At 41.0% G+C, this 26,648-nt stretch overlaps 1 protein-coding gene across 5 annotated transcripts in view; it reads right to left on the reverse strand.

Annotated features, from left to right (window-relative positions):
* Window positions 1-26,648, reverse strand: part of LOC120247599 (phospholipid-transporting ATPase IB) — a 583,538-nt gene that overhangs the window by 171,143 nt on the left and 385,747 nt on the right. For all 5 annotated transcript variants that reach the window (XM_039255602.1, XM_039255593.1, XM_039255610.1 and 2 more), the window contains one exon: window positions 798-872. In XM_039255602.1, coding sequence (XP_039111533.1) covers window positions 798-872 — 75 coding nt within the window. The remainder of the gene's footprint in view (window positions 1-797; window positions 873-26,648) is intronic.

Raw genomic sequence — 26,648 nt, forward strand, 5'->3', positions numbered from 1 at the left:
AGCTTCCTGGGATGGCGACTTCTGACTGTAAACTCCCTCAGGGCAGGCGATGCCAGAGTCAGCGTCCAAAAGCAATGGGACAGCGCGACTCGAGACGCTGCCTTCCGGGGCGTCTAAAGCACCCGCCTACGAGCCCCTTAGTTCCCCGCACCAGAAAAACAAAGAGCTAAGTCGCTACAGTTCATCATTTTAGCTTATGGTTTCTATTTATTTCTAGCTTTTGAATCCACTATAGTGAAGTAATGAAAAAAGAACTCTGAAATCATGAAAAATACCAAACAGGCTGATTACCATTCACCATGGGAGCTGGAAGTCGGCATTCATTATTGTAGCACTAGCTGTGGAAGAAAATGTTCTTCTGCAAGGACGGACACTCTTTCAAGAAGGACAAAGTGGACACGCGCTTATGTACTATATATGCATATCTACGTTTAAGAATTCAGAAATAAAATTACGAAGTGGAATAGGTTTAGATGTAGTTCAGAAATTCTTACTTGAGCTAAAAACATGGAAATGTTGTGCAGGCATTTAGTCAGGAGGTAACAAGGGTCTATTATCAAGATATATGGGTTAATAATTTCATGGGGTTATTCAAGAATGATCTGCTATGATTGAAACCATGTGTGGAGAGCCTGGGCTTCTGCAGGATGTGTCGCAGCAACAAAGGGCCTAAAGATGTATTTGTGCTGCCTGCTATGTATACAGATGATTGACTTAGATACACTTCCCAGACATAAACAGTAAAGGAATGTCACCAAAGTTCTGCCTGCTATCAGAGAGAGATGGAGAATGCTTACCACGTTGTACAAGCCGATACACCAACGTTCAAATAAAATCTGCCCAGAAAATCCATTAACAAAGGCGAACCAAAGCTGAAAGAGAAGAAAGATCAAGAAGTTTTATATCAATATTGACCTAAATGTTTCCATTCACTGAAGAAGTGGGGGGTGGGGGGTGGGAATGCAGACCACCAGCTGGACACAGCTGCTGAGGGATAAAGAGCCACAGGACGTGACCGTCGTTCTTTCGTAAAAACCAAGTTCCCAATATCGTGGGCCCTGATATTTTGAGAACTTATATTTAAGGTATACATCAATTTTAAAAGGTAATAGGTACGTATTTACAGAAAAGCAACTTATATTTAATTTATATTGAGTATGTTTCCTGGTAATGCTTGCTCACTGACTGGAAGAGTCTCAAAATTCATGCTCTTTTCCCCCATAGAGTTGATTTGATAAAGGTGATTTATCTCTGTAGGACTTTCAAACAGATAAAAACCATAAATAAAAAACAACAAAAACTCCTCTGTTGGTCATTTATGTTCTTAGCTCATAAAATATCGACCCTCCTCAATCGAATGTCCACCACCTGAGCAAAGGTCAAAACATAGTAATACGGAAGGAACATGCTCAAATCATCTTCTGGAGGAACATGGGATGTATAAATAAATAAAATGTAGACGATTATTTATATCTTCAAGTAGACTATAATTCTAATTGATTAGGCAAGACTGACATAAAAACAACAGCAGAGCAAAATACCAGGGAATAAAAATATGTTAGAGAGGGAGCCATCAGACGGGCATAATTAGGAGAAGATGTGGAGCAGCAAGAGTGCAACAGAAGAGGGGAGAGCCATCATGAGGACGGATGAAACCTGACTTAGAAGCGAGCGAATGTGGAAAAACGAGATATAACATGCTGCCGTTGAAGAAGCCATCAAAATTTATGGGACACAACAGGATTCCAGGGACATGGGGGTAGACTTTAAAGCGTTCCATGGAAATGATAGAATTCACCTTAGTGGTATGAAATAACAGACCAGATCCATTACTATGGTGGAACTAGGCTGGCAACACAGGACAGCTACCCCATGATGGTAAGAGTTGAGATCAACTCTGCTATGAACGTTTTACTGAATCTGATTTTTCAAAATCAGTTTCTTGAATCCACTAGAGTAAGCTTCTTGAGAAAGGAATAGTTCCCTAGGTTGTACAACCGTACGGAGAGCAATAGCGAGTACAAAGGATTTACCCTAAGTCCCAGTGAGGGCAAATGAAATACACTTCAATTCAACTGCCAGATGACGGGTTCTTAAGCATAGCTTTGATTATCTCATCGCCTAGTTCAAAAAACTACTAGGGATCCCTCCTATATCTAAGATAAGCTTGCCGACCTTGAGGGCCTTCAAAGGTCCTTCCACACGCTTATTCACTCTTAAATCCAACTATCTCCCAAGAGGTCCCCGTGAGGCCTGGCTGTTCTCTGTCAAGAAATACCGACAGGGAACTAAGAATCAGAAGTTTGTGCTGTGTTCTACACTCGGAATATTTTTACAACACCTGTTCAAATATTAGCTGTCCCTAAAACAACAAGTCCAATCACACTGCTTTCCAACCACTCAAGGCCTTGGCAATCGATCGTTCCACCAAGCTTTCAGTGCAACGAGAGCCTGGATCCACATTTGTAAACTGTTTTGAGAGTTTTAACTTTACTTTCCCAAGACTGTGTTACACGTCTCTATTCTCCTATTCAAACAAGTGAGGAGACCCGGATAAATATCTTAACTGTTGTATTGCTTAATTCTGTTAATTTATATTCTTTTGTTGAAGGCAGTGATATTTCTACTGCTCTCCCCTCTCCCTAATATCCACTGAAAACAGCAAAAATAATTGAAAATAGAAAATACCTATTTTCTTTGTTTAATGTTTATTTATTTATTTTGGTGGGGGAGGGGCAGACAGGGAGAGAGAGAATCCCAAGCAGGCTCCATGCTGTCAGCACAGAGCCCAAGGTGGGCCTTGATCTTATGAACTGGGAGATCATGACCTGAGCTCAAATCGAGTCAGATGTTTAACTTGCTGAGCCACTCAGGCGCCCCAGAATCAGCTATTTTCAGTGAAACCATAGGAGAGCCTCTATCAAAAACCACAGACGACACAGAACAGAAATAACAAATACAAATACAGGCTCAAACAAGGGCGACTGCCATGAGCAGATAAAAAGACCTACAGAGCAAAAAAATTTCCAGGAAAACGTGTGCAACAACCCAAGAAACAGCTGACCAACTCTTACGTGAAGGGAGAAATCTAGAGGCAGGGACAAGTCACGGCTGAGGTTCCTTGTCCCATTCACCGCAGCAAGCAAATTGAGGCTGAAGGACAACATACACACATATGCCGTTTCCCCCCAAGAAGTGAGGAGGGTGGCAGGGTGAAGTTGGGGGCATAAATGGCTATCAACTGGGCAGACGCTGACTGAGGGAACCCGTGAGGAAATAAATGCAAATGCATCCAACAGAAAACCCATAACATGCAGACATTCCTTCTTGGACACATCACCCTCCGACTCGCCTGAGAAGAAGAAATGGTGGTGAGGGAGGTGCTTACTGATGCAAAATGACAGCTGACCAGTGTAGATGAGGTGGAACCTTTGATGACCAAGTGCTCGGAGATAATTCTGCAGCCCCTCTCCCCTAGATACCATCAAAAAATAATAAGGAAAACATACATTTATGAAAGAATATGTGTGTATTATATGACATCATATGTAATTATGTATATTATATACATATAAAGTATATGATGCCATATGTTATATATGACATTGATATGAAATAATCTCTACTGAAAGAACCAGGTCGCAGGGCAGAAGAACATCTTGGATGCTCTTGGCAGGCATAAAAGAGCTAAAGACAATGTGGCCTTTCATTGAAACAAGAGCCAAAATAAGATGTGTAAGATATCAAAGGAGGAAACAAGTGAGAAAAAGTCAATGTTGCAGATAAAGACACTTTATAAAAGGGGTGACACCCAGAACTGACAGTGCTGATGGCACACTTAGGGATGGGGCGGGGGGTGGGGTGGGGGGGCTTGGGAAAACGAATGTCAAACAAAGCACAAAAGTTTAACATTCGTTTTAAGAGCTGACCGTCTCTCAAAGATAACCGGACATTCCAAAAGGGTTTACCTTATAAAAACATAAAGTAACAAGTAGGATAGGGGAAAAAAATGTTCAAAGATATGATCAAAGAAAAATTCTGAAATAGTCTAATACCTTGCTCAGCCAATAGGGAGAGCACCATTTATCTCCAGGGAGCAGAACCACAGAGAAAGACCAACAGCTATCCATATTCTGAGATGTCAATTAACGGGTTAACGTTTTATAAGATCGATTCTTTAATATATTTTGGCAGAAAAAGCAGCCACAAGGGGAAGGATCATTTGGCCTCACATTTCTCTCCAGCAGTAGACAGGACCAGAGGCCAGTGGGAATGCTAACATGTTAGGGAAATAAAGCATGACAAGAATTTCAGCCAGACACAAACCAAGGAAACATTAAGAGTCACAAACACGATGAAAATGCAATGATGGAAGTAATACTGTGTCTGTTGTATTGATAATACAAAAAAATTTTTTAGTGTTTGGTGGATAAGAAAAGTAAAAATATGTGCTATGTACAGAGTAACATGTGAAGTAAATACTCTTTGAATGATATTCACAAATTCACAGCCCTGACTTTCAAAGCCCTGCAGACACGGTGGGCCCTTGCCTGCTGTCCGCACGGCACTGCTTCTCCTTGGTTCTTTGCAAGCACCAAGTATGAACGTCACGTTAGTGATCTGCACCCAAATATGAGGTACTTTTGTTCACAGGAAGATACACTATTTAGAAAAAGATTATGCAGTATTTTGCTCTCACTCTGTATACTCAAGTTAATTACGGATAGCCTGACGATTTAAACGTAAAAAACCAAATTCAAAGCATTAAGAGAAAATGAGGGGGGCGGGTGGCGGCACCTGGGTGGCTCAGTCGGTTAAGTGTCTGACTTCAGCTCAGGTCATGATCTTGCGGTCTGTGAGTTCGAGCCCTGCGTCGGGCTCTGTGCTGACAGCTCAGAGCCTGGAGCCTGTTTCGGATTCTGTGTCTCCCTCTCTCTCTGATCCTCCCCTGCTCATACTCTGTCTCTCAACAATAAACATTAAAAAAATTTTTTAGAAAAAGAAAAGAAAAGAGAAAATGGGGAGGGGAGTACTTTTGTATGTGAAACTCTCTGTAGACCTTGAATTCAGAAATCGTACAAAAGGAGCGCTGAATTTGAAACAATTAATTTCTATAGAAAAAACATTAATCAACTTGAAAGACAATGAATTACTAGTTCAAACGTTTTTTGTAACATCTGTGAAGGCAAAGGACTGATTTCCTTAATACATAAAGAGTTCCTACAAATGAGAAAGAAAATGACCAACAAGCTGTTAGGAAAACAGGCAAAGAATGGATGCAATATGATCACAGTGGACAGAAAACAACTTATAAATACAGGAAATCTCACTTTTTATGATATACACCCAGGGAGATCATGCGCAAAGGTTTAAAAGTTTGATAACGGGGGGAAATAGCTACCCTCATTCCCAGATGCTAATATAGATAGCACTGTCCACAAATGCATTTAATGTGCTTTTCCTCGGGTCTAGTGGTTCCAGTTTTAGGGATATACTCTGAATTATATCTGATATCTGTAATCATACAGTATTCAGCGTGAAAATATAAGGCTGTTTACTGTGGTATCTGGAGGGATAAAAAAGTTAGCACCTACACCATATACTGATAGCTCAATGAATTATGGTTCATCTGTCACAATACAACACTGTGCAGACATTAAAAAGAGTGATATCAGGGGTGCCTGGGGGGCTCCATCCGTTGCACATCCAACTTCGGCTCAGGTGGTGATCTCACAGTTCGTGAGTTCGAGCCCTGCATCGGGTTCACTGCTGTCAGCAGAGAGCCCGCTTTGGATCCTCTGTCCACCCCCCCGGCCCTCCTCAACTCGTGTGCACTCTCTTCTCTCTCAAAAATAGTAAATATTTTTAAAAAAGAGTAATATAAAACTATAAGTGCTTTAACACAAAATCTCACAGATCTATCAAAATGAAAAATATCAAGGTATATGCTGAAAGATCAAAACGGCACAGAATAGATTTTACATGGTAACTTTCTGGAAGACATAGAAGAAACTTGATATCCATTATCTTCTGGGAGTAGAAGTGTTCTTCAACGGTAGTACGAGCCTCATACTTCTTATAGGAGAGGAAAGATTCCCAACTTTTAAAAACACGTTCATGTTTTATTTACATAACTATTTCAAACAGTAACTCTCAGCTAGGGTTGATTTTTGCCTCTGAGGACACTGACCATGTCTGGAGGCCTCTGTAAGGGTTCAATTGACCTCTCACAGGTAGAGGCGAAAGATTCAGCTGAATATCCTACAATGCCCAGGACAGCTCCCTACAGCAAAGAATTATCTAGCCCAAAACGTCAATAGTGTCACTTACTGGATGAAAAACAAATTTATTAGCTCAAACAGATAAAACTTAGAGATCTCAGTGTAACATGTTTATCAGAAGCAAAACCATGATACGTGACAGACTGCCTGAAGCCATGCTTATATTTGTGTTTATGGGGTGTGGGTTAAGAAAGCTTCACTTCTTTCTGAGTAACTCTCCCCTGGCCTTGAACCATAGGCGCTGCTCTTTAGAGGCCATGGCAGCACCGGATATGAATCCCGAACTTCACAAATTTACATCCGTATACCAGAACACACCTTTATAAATCATTAATGAGGAATTACCCTAAAGACTGAGAGTGAATTTCACATAACTGAGACACTCACGTTGCGGCAAATATCCAGTAAGGGAGAAAAAAATCCTAAGAAATCAACCATCTCTTTCCCAGCATTAACCTTTGCCCTCAGCAATCCTGAACCATGTAAAAAAAAAAAAAAAAAATTTAATCTTTACTTCAGATTAATGTCCTTGATTCGTTGAATGTTGGGATATTTCCTCTAAGCAGCCAGGACTCCAATTCGGTCCAAGTTGGCACTGGCTTGGCCACATGTCTCTTTAAAGATTTTTGCTATGTTTGTACTAATTTTTTATCAGTTGCAGGTGGTGATTCAGCTTTTTGAAATGTATAAACAAGCTCATTCTCAACATTTCCAATGCAATTTCAACCTTCATTCAAATAATCCGTCATTAGACGATCAGACTTGATTTCACTGGAAGGATTTGGTAGAGGGGGGTGGAAAGTGAAACCAAAATAAATGAAACAAACAAACAAAAAATCTATCCCCTAATTTCAAAACCCACGAGGTGGTGTTCTCTTACGTGATGAACGCTCAAACCTGATTTCGTTTTGGCAGGAGTTCGATAGGTGAAATGGAAAAAGGATGAGAACACACCGTCTTTTCAAATAATGTATACAAGTGTCCCTAGCTTTTGTTTTATTGATGCACGAGACAGGTACACTGTGGCTCCCTGACACAGCGCAAAATCAGACATTCACGCCAGGCACCCCCCACACAAACGTGAATTCATATACAAAAAAGAAAGCCCTGCCCAAATCCTAAAGATGAAAGTCATTTTTCGTGGACCACAAGCTCCAAGCTGCACGCTCTCAACACACAGCCCTCAGAGCAAACAGGCGGCCTGTTCCGCCACCGATGCTCAGCTGCTCGGACCATGGCTCGCTTGTAGCCACCGCACCTCACTCTTCTGGATTAATGGGGGGAAAGATTCCCCCGCCTCTACTTTCTTGTTAACTATGAATGTTATTAAATGAATACAGGCAAAGTGGAGGGAGCCAAGTTCTGCCTGGCCGGCCTCAGACTTGGTGAGTTGGTGGAAGACCCGCCAAGCACTGATGAATTGCCAAGCTCCTGGGGTTTTGGGTCCTCAAATGTAGTGCTGTTACGAGCAAACTGACTCAAACTTATTAAATGGCTTTTCCTTCTTGGAAAAAGATCCTTCTTTGCTTTAACTGCTGCTTCGCTGCCAAAAACGCAGTAACCGTCTTGGCTAATTGCACAGACTCCCGTCCCGTCTAGAGGTCCTGGCCGCCTTGCACGATCTCAGCGGGCCTGACGTGCTGCCACTCAGGTTCTCAACTAACAGCCGACATACTTAGATGATTGCCTCATTTGGGAAAGGGGGTGCCTGTTCCTCGATTTACTCTGTTCTTTCAAGACCCCTGGTAGAGCACTGAGGTGGGAAAAGTACCCGAGAGGGGATAATTAAATAAATTAGCCATATGGTTTCTTGCTAAAGAGGCAATAACATCATGATCTAGTGGTTTGCACATCAGGTCTGAGCTGATTACCTGGCATTAAAGATACCTGTTTAAAAGTCAGAGCGCCACAATCTTTCTGGAATTTCATCTGGCAATGTGTATGAAGATGAAAAACAAGCATATACTTCATCTAAAAATTCTATTTATTCTCATAAATAAAAGCACCTGTATGTAAAAACTGTGCTTGTTTTTTCAGGATTGTTAATAGTGGAAAACAAAAAAAGAAAACAAAGCAAAATGCATAGGGAAAAAAAGCTCCTAAAGTTCTTTATTAGGCTGTGAATGTAGCAAGTCTATAAAAGCACTTATGTTTTGAAATGTTACACCTATTGGTATGTGTCGGTAGGTAGGTAGACAGGAAATCAAGGGGGAAAAGAGTCAGGGATGCTATTGTAGAGCAAGTTATCAGAAATATGAATGGTAATAATAACGGTAACAACAACAATAATAGTGGTAACAGGGGGCGCCTGGGTGGCTCAGTCAGTTAAGAGTCCTTAACCGACTTAACTCATTAGGTTAAGTGATCTCACAGTTCATGAGTTCGAGCCCCACGTCAGGTTCCACGCACTGACAGTGCAGAGCCGGCTTGGGATTCTCTCCCCTCCCCCCCTCGCCCCTCCCTCCCTTGCGCGTGCACTCTCTCAAAATAAAGAAAACTTAAAAAAAAAATAACAGTAGTAACAGCAAGATACTCCAAAAACTACTCCCCCCACCAACTGTCTTCAGTCCAATAAATTATGGGATAGAGCAGTCAGCATCAAACAGTGACTACTGTAAATAAATGGGCAGGAGTTCAGCTCTAAAATCTTTGGAGACTCCTCTGAGTAGGTACGAGGCTAGCAGCAAACACCACAAACTTAGACAACTTCTAAAGGCTTTTTAAAGCAAATAAATGAAAAGAAAGTTACAAAGTAACGTGTATAGGATCCAATCTTAAAAATTATTAATTTTTTAAAGTAGTCTCCACACCCAACATAGGGCTTGAACTCACAACACTGAGATCAAGAGTCCCACGCTCTACTAAGCCTGTGAATAAAATTCATTTTTTTATGTAAAACCACGAGAAAAATGCCATACATTTATGTATGTCTGTATGAGTGCAGAGAAAGGTAGCTTAGCTAAATGGTTCCTATTAAATGCCTGGGCAGAAACGGAGGCAGAGGAGGGGATTTTTCTTTATATGTCTCTATTATTATTCCAACATATCAGTGTTACATGAAAGAATCACGCGGCAGAAAACACCTTGTAGCCCTCTATCACGGTCCCACGCTCATTTCTCTGTTGGCTCGTCACGTCCTATAACTTTTGCTGCACTGCTGGCTATCTACCGCACCACCTGTAAGATGCAAGAAGCCAGAGATTGTAAAGATCCCCCTGGCTACTACAGACTCAGAATCCAGCACGGTGCAGGTACTCAATAAATGAATACATGCAGAATAGTGACCTTTAACATTAAAGAGGAAAGGACACTAAGAGGGACTACAGGATAGATCATGGAATTGACCCAACAGATTTCAGCCTCCCTTGAGCACTTGACTGCTACGAGAGCACAGGTAACTTTCTGAATCCCCTACCTTCATTTTTTTAAAAATGAACTAATGGGGGGCGCCCGGGTGGCTTAGTCGGTTAAGCGTCCGACTTTCGCTCAGGTCATGATCTCGCGGTTCGTGGGTTCGAGCCCCGCGTCGGGCTCTGTGCTGACTGCCAGCTCAGAGCCTGGAGCCTGTTTCAGAGTCTGTCACTCCCTCTCTCTCTGACCCTCCCCTGCTCATGCTGTCTCTCTCTCTCCTAGAAATAAATAAAAAACAAAACAAAACAAAAAAAGGTTTAAAAATGAACTAATGGACAGAAAATCACATACTATAGAATGGTCACGTTGGTATTTTTGATGATAAAAGCTAACATACATCTGTGCCAAGAACGTTTACAACATTCCAAATGGATACCTCATTTAAACCTCACAGCAAGCTTGACAAGTATGCATCGTGCCTGTTTCACAAATGGGGAAATCAGGGCACAGGGAAGATCAGAGCTATTATGGCTGATATCAAACAGGCAGTAGTTAACACTAGGCCTTATATAACAAGGGTTTTTGTTTTGTTTTGTTGTTAGTAGAGACAGAGAGGGCATAAGCTGGGGAGACAGAAATAGAGAGGAAGAAACTTAAGCAAGCTCTCTGCTCACCGTGGAGCCCAGTGTGGGGCTGGATCCCATGATCCTGGGATCATGACCTTAGCTTACATCAAGAGTTAGACATTCAGTCCACAGAGCCACCCAGGTGCCCCACAAGTGATTTTTTTTTTTTTTTTTTTTTAGCATCAAAGTTAAGGCAATTCAGAATGGAATCACTGTTTATGGCTGCTAATTTACAATGCTGATGTTTTAAGATAGTAACATGCACAAAATACTTCACAATTATAAGCACTATAAGCAGATCAAAAACTTAAGAAAATGACCCAAATCTTAAGCCGCTAATGCCATGTAAGTCAAAGGGTGCTTTTTACACTAGCGTGTAAAGTATTTTTGAAAAACAGGCGGCAAAAATCTTCCCCGTTTTGCATAACAAAATGGCAATCACTCCTGTTTGAAACAGTTTCCTGCAATACTGTGAGCTAAAATATTGCAATCTTTTGCGAATATAGTGGAAACCAAGCTAGCAGTCAAAAGCAAACTTCTCACTGTTCATGACCCAAATTCTTTGAATAAAAAGACAACAGAAGTACTGATGTGATGATCTATGTTTAAAGGAACTTGAGTTTCAAAAATATAGGATAAAAATTATTCATGCAAATAAATGTCGCAGATGATGTGCACATACACATTTCCTCTTTAACATTTTCTTTTCCATTAAAACCCTAAACGATAGAAAATATTAAATCTTATAGCTCAAAAGTCACAAAAGTAAAGTCTAGTAAACACCTTTGGAGTTCCTGTAGTTACTAATTTTTCTCCCTTTTTACAAAATTACATGCTTCTCCAACAGAACATCAGGTAAATACAAAATCATGGTTCCTTCCCATAAAAGACCATAATACCGACCAGATGGTATATGCACAATTAAATTGATTTTTAATAAGGAATTCTTGGCACAATAGAATTTAATCACTCCAAATTATGTCAAGGACTACTTACATTTTTTTTTTTAATAGTTCAAGGCTTAAACTCTTCAGTCGAAATTCTGTGCTACAGTGTTAGGGGACAAAATAGTTCTGGAGACCAGTAATGAAATAATGAGCCTTTCATCTGGAGGTCATTGGTTAGGATCTGGTATCGTTCATTAATGACACAGTTGTTTCCAAACTGTGGTGTTGGAACAGCGGCAGGGGGTTACTATGGAAGGGGTAGCAGAAATATGTATAAGATCATTTCATTAATGGATAAAACCTATGGCAAATATTCAAAAACATGTGTTTTATAACCAATAAAGTAATGCTCTTAACATGCTGACGATAAGATTTAGTGCCTGGCTCCACAGACCTGGGTCGTAAGAAGGCAGATTTCTGGGGCTTTCTCCACCCCCATCAGCCACCTGATGCCTGTAGCCTGAGCAACGTGTGACATTTGCTTATTTTCTTGTTCTGCAAAGTGGGGGGGGGGGCGGGGGGGGGGGTCTGCCTTCTCTCTCAGAAGAAAATTAGAAGGAAAGGATCATGTTTATGTGGGGTAGAAGGTCTGCCTTCTCTCTCAGAGGAGAATTAGAAGGAAAGAATCATGTATATTTCTAGAAATTCAGTTATTGTACCATCTCCCAAGATCCTGCTCCAAATTATGTTCTCTGCTATGTGCAGGAATCACAAAGCCAAAGCATTTAACATCCTGGCCCTTAAAGAATCCAGTCTGGCTGAGGACAGGTTTGGGACGAATCAAAGATACAGAGAAGTTTTTTGGGAGCACAATAGAGGGAGAAATGCGGTTCTCTCCATGGGAGCTACTTTTTTGGAAGGTGGTGGGTAACTGGGAGTATCAGATTCCATTAATCAAATCGGTGCAGGGGAGAACGGGCCTTACAGGTACAGGCAGATGTAGCAGATGTGAATTTCCAGGTGGCTAGAACGGAGCAAATGAAGTGAGAGCAGAGGGCTGGGTTCAGACTGTGAAGGACACTAGACAGGTGCTCCTCAAATACGCGAACAGCTATGCATGTATTGCCTAAACGTCGCTCCCAGTCTGAAAAACTCTCTCAACATGTTTTTATTTACTTCTTTATTGTGCTAAAATATACATAACTTCCTATTTGCCACCTGAACCATTTTTAACTGTAAAGTTCAGCAGTATTAAGTACATTTCAAGCTGCTGTAAAACCATCACCACGATGTGTCTCTAGAATTTTTTTATCATCCCAAACTAAACTGTTCCCATAAACAATGCCAGCCCCTTCTCCCTCCCTCTTGTCTCTGGTAGCCGTTCTTCTACTTTGTTTCTATGAATGTAACTATTTGAGTTACACTTCATGTAAACGAAATCCTGCAGTATTTGTCCTTCTGTGTCTGCCTTGTATCTATCAACGTAACGTTTTCAAGACTCACGTTGTGGCAATGATCAGAACTGCATTCCTTTCTAAGGCCACATAATATTTCATTGCATGAATACATAGAATTTGGCTTAGCTATTCATCCATTTGATGGTACTTAGGTTGCTTCCACCTTTTGGCTACTGTAAATAATGTACCTATGAAGCCCAATATTCAAATATTTGTTTAGTCCTTGTTTTCAAATCTTTTGGGTATATATCCAGAGGCAGAATTGCTAGATTATAAGGCAGTTCTACATTTAACTTTTTTAACATTTATTTTTGAGTGGGTTTAACTTTTTGAGGTTCCTCCATACTGTCTCCCACAGTGGCTGTCCCCTTGTACTTTCTCACCTGCCAGGCACAAATGTTCCATTTCTCTATATCCTCACCAGCAGTTGGTATCTTCTCTCTCTCTTTCTCTCTTTCTTTCAATAGTAGACATCCTAATGGATGTGAATTGCATCTCATTGTGATTCTGACTTACATTTCCTTATGTTGAGCATATTTTCACATGCTTCTTGGCCATTTATATGCCTTATCTGGAAAAATGTCTATTCATGCCCTCTAATAATTTTTGAATTAGGTTTTCTTCTTTTTGTTGAATTACAGGAGTTCTTTATATATACTAGATATCGCTCCTTTATCAGATACATGATTTACAAATATTTTCTCCCATTCCGTGGGTTCCTTTTCACTCTATTGATAGTATCTTCTGATGCACAAAAATTTTGATTTAAAAAGAATTTTTTAATGTTTTATTTCTGAGAGAGAGAGAGACAGACAGACAGCACGAGCAGGGGAGGGTCAGAGAAAGAGGAAGACACAGAATCTGAAGCGGGCTCCAGGCTCTGAGCTGTCAGCACAGAGCCCGACGCGAGGCTCAAACCCATGAACTGTGAGATCATGACCTGAGCCGAAGTCAGACACTTAACTGACTGAGCCACCCAGGCAACCCCCAACATTTTGCTTTTGAAGAAGCCCAATTTATCTGCATTTTCTTTAGTTATCTGTGCTTTTGGTGCTGTATCTGAGAAGTCATTGCCAAAGCCAATGTCATGTTTTCCTTCTATGTTTTCTTCTCTGAGTTTTATACCTTCCATTCTCCTACTTAGGTCTTTGACCCACTTTGAGTTAATGTTCCTATATGGTGTAAGGTAAAGATTCAATTTTCTTTTGCATGTGGATATCTGGTTTTCCTTGCACCATTTGGTCCTTTCCTCATTGGAAGGTTTTGGCATCATGTGGCCTAACGTACGGTTCTTTTCTGAGCTCTCTACGCCATTACTCTATAGGTCTTTATGCTGGTACCGCACTATTTTGAATATTGTAGCTTTGCAGCAAGGTATGAGATGAGGAAGTCTGATTCCTCCAACTTTGTCCTCCCTTGCCAAGGCTGTTTTGACTACGTGACATCCCTTTAGATCCCACAAGAATTTTAGGATGTGTTTTCCTACTTCTGCAAAAAATGTCATTGGGCTTTTGATGGAGACTGCATTGACTCGTGTAGATGGCTTTGATCTCAATATATGTTTAAGGTAACATAAATTTTTTAATGATAAGGACAAGTAGCTGCAAAGGATATCATTCATGGCATGATGTAAATATTGACATTTTAAAATAAATGCCATCTTTTCTAATGTACTCAGTGGATTCGGAGTACCCCAAGTGGATCCCCAGTACAACCCACTTTAAGAAATCCACGGATACTTCTTTAACAGTCAGAAAGTTTACATCATTCTGTCTGTCTCTAACTTGTTTTCCATTCCACTTGACTCAGACCTAATTTAACCCTAATTTAATGTATCTTTGCTTAAAAGTCATATATTGGTCATCCTATTGCATTGTGTAAGAATGGAAATTAAAATTAATTTTCTCTTAGTTTCCTGAGGCTGTATGGCTGTAAGTGCTAAAAAGTTCTGGATTCAGTTTTCATCACAATTACTAGTGATATAGAACTGATAAAAAAAAATCCATACATTTCGGTAATCATTAAATAATATATAAAACTTTGTTGGAGCTGTATCCAGCCAATACTGGAGCCCAGTACCCCATCAGCCCATTAGTTTATGGAATTGTGGAAGAATATTACCTTTTGCATCATTTCTATTCTATAGGTTTAAGTCCCAAGAAATAGAATTCACATAATAAATGAGAATGCAAAGTCTTGTTAGAGCAATATCCATCAATACTTTGTATCTCTGAGCCATTTGCCAGAAAATAAAACAGTGCTCTAATACTAATGTTATTGGAAACAATCTATCTGCTGACATCTTGACTAGGTCCTTTTTGAAGTGTTCTGAAGGCAAAGAAACAAAAAACATTGGCTTGAAGAAGATGATGTTAACCATTCACCAGAATAATCCTTCCCTAACTTCTAGGAAGTATACATAAAAGCTATACCAAGAATTCTCAGGTAACTTCTAATTATTCTTGCTATGTTTTCATTTAGATACACCTTTTTCACCTAGCACAATAAAACTCTGGGGGGAAAAATAAAACTCTTTTTCATTTTTAATACACTATTGCTGCTGCATTATTGTTTGATAAAGCATTTTCCTCTTCTCCCACAGTGCTACCTTATATTGCTTTCTCTGTGCATAAGGTTGTCTGAGTGTATGACACACTCACCCTTTGTAACGTGCTTTAAGTATTCCGCTAAACCTGAGAGGCGGAGATTTAGCTGACTCAGGTTTTGGAAGATTTCTACCATAAAACCTAACTGGCAACACCAATCTTCACTGTTTAACTGGTTACATGTGAAAAAATTCTGGCTTCACTTTTCGGTAAACAGACATGTTGATATCCACACCCCCGTGATGACCATGTCACTTCTGATCTTCCAAGCACAGACACAGATCAACGGGATGAACAGAGCTTTGTCATGAATATGGCATCTACATGAAATAGGGGACAGTCACATTCCAGGCTTCTGAGATTCTCTCTGGACAGTGAGAATCAGGAGCCATGTGTCGCTGATGCTGTGTGGGGGAGAAGAGGTGGGGTTTTATTTTTTCAATAAATGCAAGCTCCTTGGCTCGGGGCTGCCCTCTTTGTGAGCTTCTGAAGGGGTGAGATGTCGGCTTTTCGCATTGACTATGGAGAGGGTGGCCGGGAAGGAGCGTGCTCCGGCAGTGGGCTCCCGTGGGAAGTCTTCATGTATGCCTAGGAGGACTTTCTGCTCTAGCGCGTGCTTTTTCAGGGCAACCGGGAGCCCCGGACAACTGCACTTAGGCGGGAATGTGACGCAAGCCATTCACCTTTCTGGAAGTTTACCTAACAGAAGAGTGTAGGAGGCAGACTGGAGAGTCATAAAGGGAAGGAATCACAGCTGCAAACAGTCTTAGAGAAGGATCCAGAAAGGCCGTTTGAAGGACTTAGTATGCAGTGCCAGCCGCAGATGAATCAGAGTCTTCTGAAGGGACGCTGGAGTCACAGTAATGATCGTGACGAGAGGGGGGGCGTGGGGACGGGAGGGCAGGAGATGAGCTCGTGCTGGGGGCACATGAAATATGCAGTCCCTGTGGGCTCTCCAGGAAGAAATCCAAAGCGCAAGGCTGATGCTCAGGAGAGAGTTTTAGAGAAGAAAAATGCATGTGATATTAGTAAATAGACAATCATCATGTCCATGGGGACAGAAGTCACCCAGTGAGGGAGCCTGTGCAGGGAGGACAGGAGAAATCCGTGGATGGGCTTTGGCATGAGAGCGACATCTACAGCACAGGAGCAACAGACAGAAGCAAAGAAGAGGCGCTTGGTGTTAAATCTCATACATGGTACTTAAGGTTTATAGTTCATTTACTTCAACCCTGAGTAAATATTTATTCACGGGCCAGGCACTTCTGGAAGTCCCACCCAGAGACCTCCGCCTACACATGACAGAGCAGAACAAGATCACACAGCCACTTCCAGAACAATCATGGGGAGTGGCTGCGGGGCAGAGGGTTACAGACGGGGTCAAGCCAGCCCAACAACCCTGTCTGTCCCATCGGAGCAAAACTGCATGTTGCAATAACAGCTAACGCCAGGCCACACGTTGTAACAGCACCCACCCGTTCTGCCCCTCGTCCCAGCTGTGACGTGTGATGCTCCCAGCCATGAACTTCTGGCCCTTGGAAGTGGGACCTCCCTCAAAGGCCCTACATTGAGAGCTGCTTCACTAGGCTTGGCTATATGATCTCTTAATTAATGAAAATGGGAGACAACACCGGGAGCGCCACTTCCCTCCATCAATCACACCCTGAGTCCCAGTCTTACAAGGTTGCCGAGGGAAGAAGGGATGAAGGTGGGCAATTCAACTTGGAGTTTTGTGTGGAAAACCAACCCTAAGCATCGTTTTCCTTTCTCTTTCCCCTTCTCTTTGCTCTCGGCTTTTATTTTTTAAAAGGAACAAGTGCTACTTTATTAATAAATTCATAGCAGTCAAGCTACTATGATGGTCATTCTATTGCCTTTGCCCAATTTTGGCATTATTAATACTTGAGTAGAATGTTACCTTAATATAATTTTAAGGTACTGATATAGCTAACTCATCTATTTTAAGTGTGTGTATTTATGATTTCAGAATAAGAGTTTAACTAGTAGCTGAATTATTTTTCAATCTTGCCAAAAGACCCAGAATACCGAACAGAGTACCAGCAGTCGCTGAAGGCACTAATTACTGCATGCTACATGTTTCACGAGTAGTTAAATTCTCAAAATATCCTTTCTTGCTATAGATACTTGTCAATCTTAGACTTCCACTAAATAAGCTAATACATAATTTAACCTGAACATCATATACAACATGATTAATTATTAACATCTGGGAAAAATTCCAGAATTCATTCCAGAGAAGGTCTTCTTGGTTATTATCCAAGTGTGTATGAACATGTACAGTATTAATGAGGTGTCTTTACACTTGGATGGTGTAAAACTCTTTTTCACAATAGAATTGGAAGAAGCAGGCAGAGTGCTTATCATCATCTAGGTGTGCTATGAGGTTTGCTGTTATTTTCATCTTTTTTTTTTTTTTTTGAAATTCTTCCAGGAGAGGAAAAGTAAATATGATAAACAATGGGAAAAGTTGTCACCTTTCATCACACAGCCAAATTACTTTAAGCACACATTAATTTTATTAAAATATGAAATGTATTAAAAGCTGTTTTGACTATTGTGTATTACCTATTCAGTATTTCAATGTTTGCACTGTTACATGAAGGTAAAAATATGTAAATAAGACATAAAAAAATCTAATTAAGGAAATACTAAAACCACATCTTGGAACATCTAAGAAGAACTTTCCAAAAAAGAAACTCAGATAAAATAGAGACTAACATTGGGAAAAAAAGAACACTTCATATAGATTTTATTTTATATCCTCAAGGAGATATAAAAAGATACTACAACTATAAACTAAAATCAGAGTGTTACTATAAAAGCAGGGAGAAAAAATAATGGACTTGCAAATTAAAAAGAAAGGAAAACATTAACCACCCCCCCCCCCAAGGAACCTCAACAGTGGGGGTCTAGAAGTAAGCCAAGTTATCTCAAAGAGGGCAACAGAGTAGGGAATATAAGTAGATTGGGAGAAAATCCAGAAGGTTCATTACATGACTTAGCTAATAGAAAGATAGATTGGCTAAAGAAAGTCAGTCTGTAGGCTGAAAAGGCACATAAAGGAAAGGAGAGCCACACAAAGACACACATACACACATCTTTGCAAATTTCAGAACACTGAACAAAGAGAAGACAGAGAAATACTCTGAAGTGTAAATACAAAGGATTGAGAATCAGAATAGCATTGAGCTTCCCTCTGGCTAGAAGGAGGCTAAAGGACAAGAGAATATTCTGAAAGAAAAAAAGCATTCCAGCCTAGAATTTTATACCCAGCCCATCTACCAATCAAGTATAATCACAGAATAAAGATATCCAATGTCTCAGAAATATACTACCCATGTAACACTTCTGAAGGAACCACTGATATATGCGCTTCAGGAACATGAGTGAAGAAGTCAAGAATAATGACAATAAAGAATCCAGGAAACAATTTTTTTTTCTAGCAGGAAGAAGGCCTAAGGAATAAGCAGCCCAGAGGAGAGGGGCCTTCAGAAGGGAAGGTGAGGGGGCTCCTGGATGGCTCAGTCAGCTGAGCATCTGACTTCAGGTCGGGTCATGATCTCCTGGTTCATGAGTTTGAGCCCCATGTCGGGCTGTGTGCTGATAGCTCAGAGCCTGGAGCCTGCTTTGGATTTTGTCTCTCTCTCTCTATCTCTCTCTCTCGCTCTCGCTCTCTCTCTCTCAAATAAACAAACATTAACAAATTTTTTTTAAAAAGGAGGGAGAGGTGGACAGGAGATTCAAGAAAACACATAATATAATGGAACTTCTGGAGAGTACTAACAGTGTGTGGAATTCAGTTAGGGCGACGGACAAAAGGAAAGGCTTCCCGAGAGGGCGCTGGGTGGCTCAGCTGACTCTAGGGTTAGTCTCAGGTCATGATCTCGTGGTTTGGTTCCTGAATTCGAGCTCTGCGTCAGGCTCTGAGCTGCGAGTGCGGAGTCTGCTTGGGATTCTTTCTCTCCACCCCTCCCCTGTTGTGCACATGTGCCCATCCCCCTCTAAACAAACAAACAAACAAACTTGGGGGGAAAAAGGCTTTCTGAAACTATGGGGAAAACTGAAACATGAGCAAGAAAGGAAAAAAAAATCATAACATACTTTTTGGCTCTACAGCAAACATTATTTTCATCTTGTTAAAGAGGTTCACATAGATCCACAAATTAATTAAAGTGATAGCTATAACTCTCCTGGAAGGGAGTAAGAGGGGAGGTCAGACAGAAACGTACGGGAGGGAAATCCTCGCCGCCTTAAACAGGATGTCAAAAGGTGATGTCTGAAATAGAGAATCAACATATAGCACGAGCGTCTTACTTAGACATAAGCTGATAGCTTCCAGAAGAAACATCTACAAAAGGTTTTCTTTAGGGATTGTGACTAGAAGGGAAGTCTAATTAAAGGTAAGGATTACCATTTTTAATGGTATGTAGGTATATGTATATATGTATGACATATACACACATGTACACACACACACATGCGCACACCCACTAATGCTTCCCAGTCCTAGGACTTGTAAGTAAATTACATGTTTTATTTTGATTTAAAAAGTAATGGAATTGACTGCATTTCCCAGAACACTTTATCAAATTGTTGACTACCTGGTCCTGGTTTTATTTCTACACTGGCATTTGGATTATATTTATATTTTTCTGCTGCCAAAGTTATGCCATAGATACTGCTCTGTATTTCACTGCCAAGCACCTTCCACATGCTAATTGTTGATTTAAAATCATGTTATTACATCCCACTCAGCACAGCTTATATAATTAAGACAGGAAAAGGCCAGGGAAAGAGCTGCCTCTTAATTAAGATGACAGGGTCTTTTAATATACTTATAGATATTTTCTTTTAGGGGAGGCAAATGGCAAAAGTTTTGTATAACTCTCTATTAAATTCATCCCCTAAGATCCTTAATTATAACATCATACACAAAGCTTATAGGACAAGCTGAAAACAAAATGATGAAATAAATGTAAACCTGACCATAATTTTATCCTTTAATATTTACTTTCTAAAGCCTTGGCAGAGCTCATCAATGATTTAATAGTATTAATATGCCACAGTCACTTCAAAAGTGGTTTCAAAGAAAAATCAAACGGTCAACCAAGGAAACAAATGACCTGCCTGCAAGTCTGAGGCGCATGTCACACCTGGCTTGTCCCGCAAGCGTGTAACACCCATTCTTCACACTGAGCCATTCATGTCCCTGTATTTGAGCTTCTTGGAAACTTACATGGTATTACAAAGTCACATGTTACTGCCGCTGGAAAATCGATTCATGAATTCGAGAGATTGGCACTGTAAAGCTGGAAAAGATTAATTCATTCAACATACTTTATTGCATGCTGCCCAGAGTTAGAGCAGTTTTAAGAGAGATGGACCTGTTCTCTGGTCTCATGGAGCCCTGTAGACCCGGGCTGGGCCCAAAAGACGGAACCATTCACCTTGTCGCCTGGAACGTGATAAATGCCAGTATCAAGGACAGTAAAGGCCGTAAGGATGCGAAACAAGGCTTCCTTGAGGAAAGACCACTGGAGCTAAGGTTTGAGAGGAGGTCACTCTCCATTCACACTACAGTTTTTAACTTGCTACATAAAGAAATGGAATCCTGTGTAACTTAATGAGCCATAACATCAAAAATCGGAGTAAATTCAGCAACAACACGATGCCTCCTTCAGAGAAAAGTGCTTTACCCATAGAAGTCCACACTGAACAAAGGCTTCAGATGGTAAGAGTTAAATGAAAGCTGTTAGAATTACTTTTCTAGGGTCCAAGGCCCAGTGCAAAATACGACCAAAGAAAACGAAAATGACTTGTTTCCTTTCCTGAATTCAAATGGTTAAAGATGCCAGTTAAGCGGACTCCCTCCAGGAAGTGAGTTTAGACGGCCCACTCTGCGGCAATACGCTAATTATATGGCTCTACACACATGCACGCCCTTTCAGATTCTCCGGGCTTTTGATTCTGGTTATAACTCACTGCTGTTTGATCATTTATTGGACACATATTTATGGGGCATCAACTGTGTACTCGGCTCTACTCCAGGTGCTGGAGATTTAGGGGGAAAGTGAGAAAGATCTGTGCCACGAAGGCCGTTACAGACCGGTGGGGGACGTGGGCAATGCAGAAGTAAACCAACAAATCCGAACATCAGGGCCGTGAGGGAAATAAGCAGGGTATTGTGAGCCGGAGGTGAGAACAACCAGCCTTTCAAAAGGGGATGGAACAGCTCCGAGAGAAAGGAGAGTTTAGTTTATTCACATAACGCTAAGGACGGCACTCGGGCAGATGCTTGGCAAGCCACTGGGAGAGTGGCACAAACAGGATGAGACGTTTGTGAGGACACATCACAAGGGAAGGGGGAAGAGGGAGAAGAATAGGTTCTGAGAAGAAGGAATTAACAGCAGCCTTTGGGACGTAGTGGGTTTGAGAGGGCAGAACAGTGTAGATTTCAACTAGGCGCTGGGGATTCAGGAGGGCCCTGGTGATGGGCACCTTGGGTTACACGCAAGTGCTGGGTGTTGTACACCTGAAACTAGCTTTCCATGGTAGGCTAACAAACCGGAAGTTAAATAGGAACTTAAAAAAGAAAAACGATTTTAGAAAGGAAACTTTATTTTAAAAGGTAGTATTTCAGTGTCCAATAATTTTTCAGAAATTTACTTCCAGGGGCGCCTGGGTGGCTCAGTTGGTTGGGTGTCTCAGTTCAGCTCAGGTCATGATCTCGCGGTTTCTGGGTTCGAGTCCCGCGTCGGGCTCTGTGCTGACTGCCAGCTCAGAGCCTGGAGCCTGCTTCAGATTCTGTGTCTCCCTCTCTCTCTGACCCTCCCCTGCTCATGCTCTCTTGCTCGCTCTCTCTCAAATAAAACATTAAAAAAAAAAAAAAAAGAAATTTACTTCCAGTATAGGTGACATACACGTTATATTAGTTTCTGGTATACAACATAGTGATCCAACATTTCTCTGTATCATCGTGATAAGTGTACTCTTAATCCCGTTCACCTACTTCTGTTGGCTCTCTATAGTCTGGTTTTCTGTCTTTTTCACTATAAATTGTACGCTAGTATTATTTCAAATGCATGCCAAGTCATTGTCAAAATCTGGTAATTTATAATGTAGCATGTGGATATTCACTGGACCCATAAATTTTTGAAGTATTACATGTTTTTCAGGTATAGCTCTTACGTAAGACACAATCTCTCGGCTCTCTGAAAACATGGATTCCCAGTTTGGTTCTCAAGAGATCTCTTTGTTTATAAGGTCACAGAGGTTTCTAAAAGTTAAATCATGGGAGTTAAAGTATAGCTATCTGAAGGATTCTTTTTTTAAAACTCAAGTAGAAATATGCTTTCAATAGATATTTTAGGTATAAAAATGTCTTGGGGGAAGCAAAGAAACCAGTCTGAACTTGGGTTCAAAAAACGTTTATGTCATGTTCAGAATGTTCTCTGCTTGCCCTTAAATTAAGGTACCTTGTGATTCAAGTTCTCATCAAAGTATTTATAAAAGTGCACTCATGTGCACAGCTGGTATAGAGCCTCAGGTCTGCACTCAGTAAATCAGTGGCTTGCTGCAGAAACACGGGCAACAAAATACAGAACGTTAAAGGGAAATCTAACCTTTACCCCTTCGTGTGTGTGTGTGTGTGTGTGTGTGTAAAGTGATTTTAGGGGTCCCGCTGTGTTGTCCATTCCCTGTGTCTTCTGTCTTCTGCAGTGCACAGGAAAAGAAATGAGCAGTGTGAGCAGAGTTTTTTTCCTTTTTTTAAAGGCAAGAATAACAACTGTAAGGGAATTAAGTGGTCTAAGTCTCACTCAAGGGAGATATGGCAAAATACTTACAGTGAGAAGTCATAGATATTTTTCTATTCTGTTTTCTACATGGATTGAATGATGTGACTAAGCTAATTGTCTCACTCTTTGTTTTTAAAGAATTTTCAGTTTAAACATACTGAATAGAATAGAATTAAACAATAGAATAGAATTGAGAGTCCAGAAATAAACCATCTACGTTCGACTGATTCTCAACAAGGGGACTAAGACGATTCAGTGACGGAGAGAATCTTCCCAATAAATAGTACCGACACAACTGGCTATCCACGTGCACAAGAATGAAGGTGGATGCTGACTTTACACCATATACAAAAATTAATTCCAAATGGACAACCCTAAATTTTAAAAAAATTTTAATGTTTACTTTTGAGAGAGAAATAGTGAGAGCGAGCATGAGTGGAAGATGGACAGAGAGAGAAAGACACAGAATCTGAAGCAGGCTCCAGGCTCTGAGCGTCGGCACAGTGCCTGACACGGGGCTCAAACCCACGAACTGTGAGATAATGACCTGAGCCGAAGTCGGACGCTTAACCGACTGAGCCACCCAGGTGCCCCCAGTTGTCCTAAATTTAAGAGCTAAACCTACTGAACATCTTGAAGACAACACAGGAATATGTTTTTGTGACCTTGGGTTAGGCAACAGTTTTTAGACAGGATACGGAAAACAAAAGGCAAAAAGAAGAAAAGCTGGACTTCACGAAAATGAGAAACTTTTATGCTTCAAAGGACACCTTCGAGATGAAAAAATAACTCACAGAATGGGAAAAAATATTTTAAAAAATCCACATCACCAAGAAGGGATTCGTATTCAGAACGCAAAGAGAACCCTTACAGCTCAAGCTTAAAACAACCCAAGCAACCCGACTGGCAAAGGAAAACCAGGCAAAGGATCTAAGTAGACATGGCTGCAAAGACGACCTACAGACGGGCCATAAGCACATGTTCCAATGATGAGTCAGAAAAACGCAAACCCAAAACACAATGAGACACCACTTCACACCCACTAGGATGGCTACCATCCAACAGAACTCAGTGTGGGTGAGGGTATGGAGAACTGGAACACCTGTACACTGCTGGCAGGAGGGTAAAATCGTGCTCATTTGGAAAGTAATTTGGCGGTTCCTCTCAAAGTGAAACAGAGTTACTTTATACGATTCAGCAATTCCATTCCTAGGTATGTTATCAAGAGAACCGAAAACTTAGCTCATTCAAAAACTTGCATGTGGATGTTCATGGCAGTATTATGCATAATATATAAACCATGGAACCCTCCCAAATGTCTGTCAACCGACTAATGGATTCAAAGGTGTGGTAGCTCCGCACAATGGAGTATTATTCTGCCGTAAGAAGAAATGAAGTACTAATGCGTGCTACAACGTGGATGACCCCTTGGAAAGCTTACGCCATGTGAAAGCAGCCAGACACAATGCAAGACAGTACATGATTCCCACGTATGTGAAATGTCTGGAATAAACAAATCCATAAAGACACAGTAGATTGGAGGTTGCCAGAGGCTTCTGGTGGTGGTGGTGGTGTGTGGGGTTCCAGGGTGATTAGTGACTGTTAATAGGGATGGGGTTTCTTTTTGGAGCGATAAAAGTACTCTGGAGTTATATGGTGGTGACAGTTGCACAAGTCTATGAATATGGTGAAATCCCTCAGATGTACACTTTTAAGGGGCAAATTTTATGATACGTGATTGTATTTCCATCTACAGCTGTCTAGCAGGCATCTCGGTGGAGCTGCTCAAATTCTGCACAGCTGTGGCGATGTAGAGGAGAAAGTCCAAGATTTGCCAGAGAGGAGACTCCTGTAATAGTCTTGATTCTCCTCCCTAAACAGCTGTGTGACTTCAGACAATACAGGGAACGATTCTTTACAGCACTGTCCTTTGAAACAGGAATAGGTTGGGCCTGATCATGTCTATGGGATCTTCCGAATTAAAAATGATGCCCCTACACAGTACATTCAGATCCCTTTGCTGTGGGGGACACTTCAAACGTAAATGCCTCAAAACCTTATCTTAGCCACGCTCTGTTGACCCAACATCTCAGATACCAAATGATTGCCAGGTAGGCTGAACTCTTACCTTATCAAAGATGTAGAGATGATATAACATTAATCTTCCCATCTAGTTTCTTTGTAACCCTGAATCTCTCCTGACAGGCACACTAAGTCACCTGACATATTTTTCTGGTTCATCCTTAGTTTTCCAATTCCTTCTAGTTTCTGGACTACTTCTTTGTTTTTTTCTTCTTTTTTAAATGTTTATTTTTGAGAGGCAGAGTGTGAGTGGGGGGGGGGGGAGAGACAGACAGACAGACACAGAATCTGAAGCAGGCTCCAGGCTCTGAGCTGTCAACCCAGAGCCCGACATGGGGCTTGAACCCATGAACCGTGAGATCATGACCTGAGCCAAAGACAGATGCTTAGCCGACTGAGCCACCCGGGTGCCCTTCTGGACTACTCCTTCATAATCAAGGTCTTGGGTCCATTTTCATCTTCGTCTACCATTTCAAATGTCCAGCTTCTACCAGAATTTTGGCTCTGCCTGTAAAGACAATTTCTTCTCAAGATTTTTAATTTATTTGGTTCTCAATGACATTTATCAACTTAAATTATTTTTAATACTTAGATAGGTTTTACTTCTAATTGCAACCAATAATTTAATATATGCTCTTTGTATTTCACTGTTTTCCAGCCTTAGTGTTACTGTAGGACTTTGTAAGAGTCTTAGTTTTATTTCATTTAAATTCCAGTGTAAGTTAACATACAGTTTCAGGTGTACAATATAGTGATTGAACAGTTCTATACATTAGACAGTGATCATGGTTAAGTGTACTCTTAAAACCTTTTACCTATTTCACTCATACTTTTTTCCACGGTGGCTGCACCCATTTGCATTCCCACCATATGTTTACAAAAAGAAGAATCATTCCTCAGTTCTCCAAAAGGAAAGCCGTTTCCTTCCTAAAAAGAACCTACACAGAATTCTAGTTTCCGATTCCAGATCAACTGAATCTTAACCTCTACAACCCAAATGTAACTAGGATGGTATTAAAACTACTCTGGTCAATTCCCTCCCACCTAATCATTAGATTTAATGGCCATTTTAATATATATTTTTTTAATGTTTATTTTTGAGAGAGAGACAGAGCATGAGCAGGGGAGGGGCAGAGACAGAAGGAGACAGAAAATCTGAAGCAGGCTCTAGGCTCTGAGCTGTCTGCACAGAGCCCTACACAGGGCTCAAACCCATTAACTGTGAGATCATGGCTTGAGCTGAAGTCAGACGCTTAACTAACTGAGCCCCCCAGGGGCCCCTGATCTAATGGTGATTTTAACTCCTCGGTATCTTTCACCTCTTTGGAGCATTAATACTGACCTTTCAGGTCCCTCTCCTTCTTGGCTGCTGTGACGTAACGTGACGTGATGTGACGTGACTCTCATACTCCTCTAATTTTTAGTGTCCTTCCTTTTTGGTCCTATTTCCTTGTCACGAGGCAGACCCCCACCCACACGGGGATATGGGGAGGTTGGGTGCCAGGCCTCTGTGTCCTCCCTTTTGCCATTCCCTGTTGGAA

This window comes from Hyaena hyaena, unplaced genomic scaffold (assembly GCF_003009895.1).
Source record: "Hyaena hyaena isolate Hyena2069 unplaced genomic scaffold, ASM300989v1 scaffold_11, whole genome shotgun sequence".
Taxonomy (NCBI): domain Eukaryota; kingdom Metazoa; phylum Chordata; class Mammalia; order Carnivora; family Hyaenidae; genus Hyaena; species Hyaena hyaena.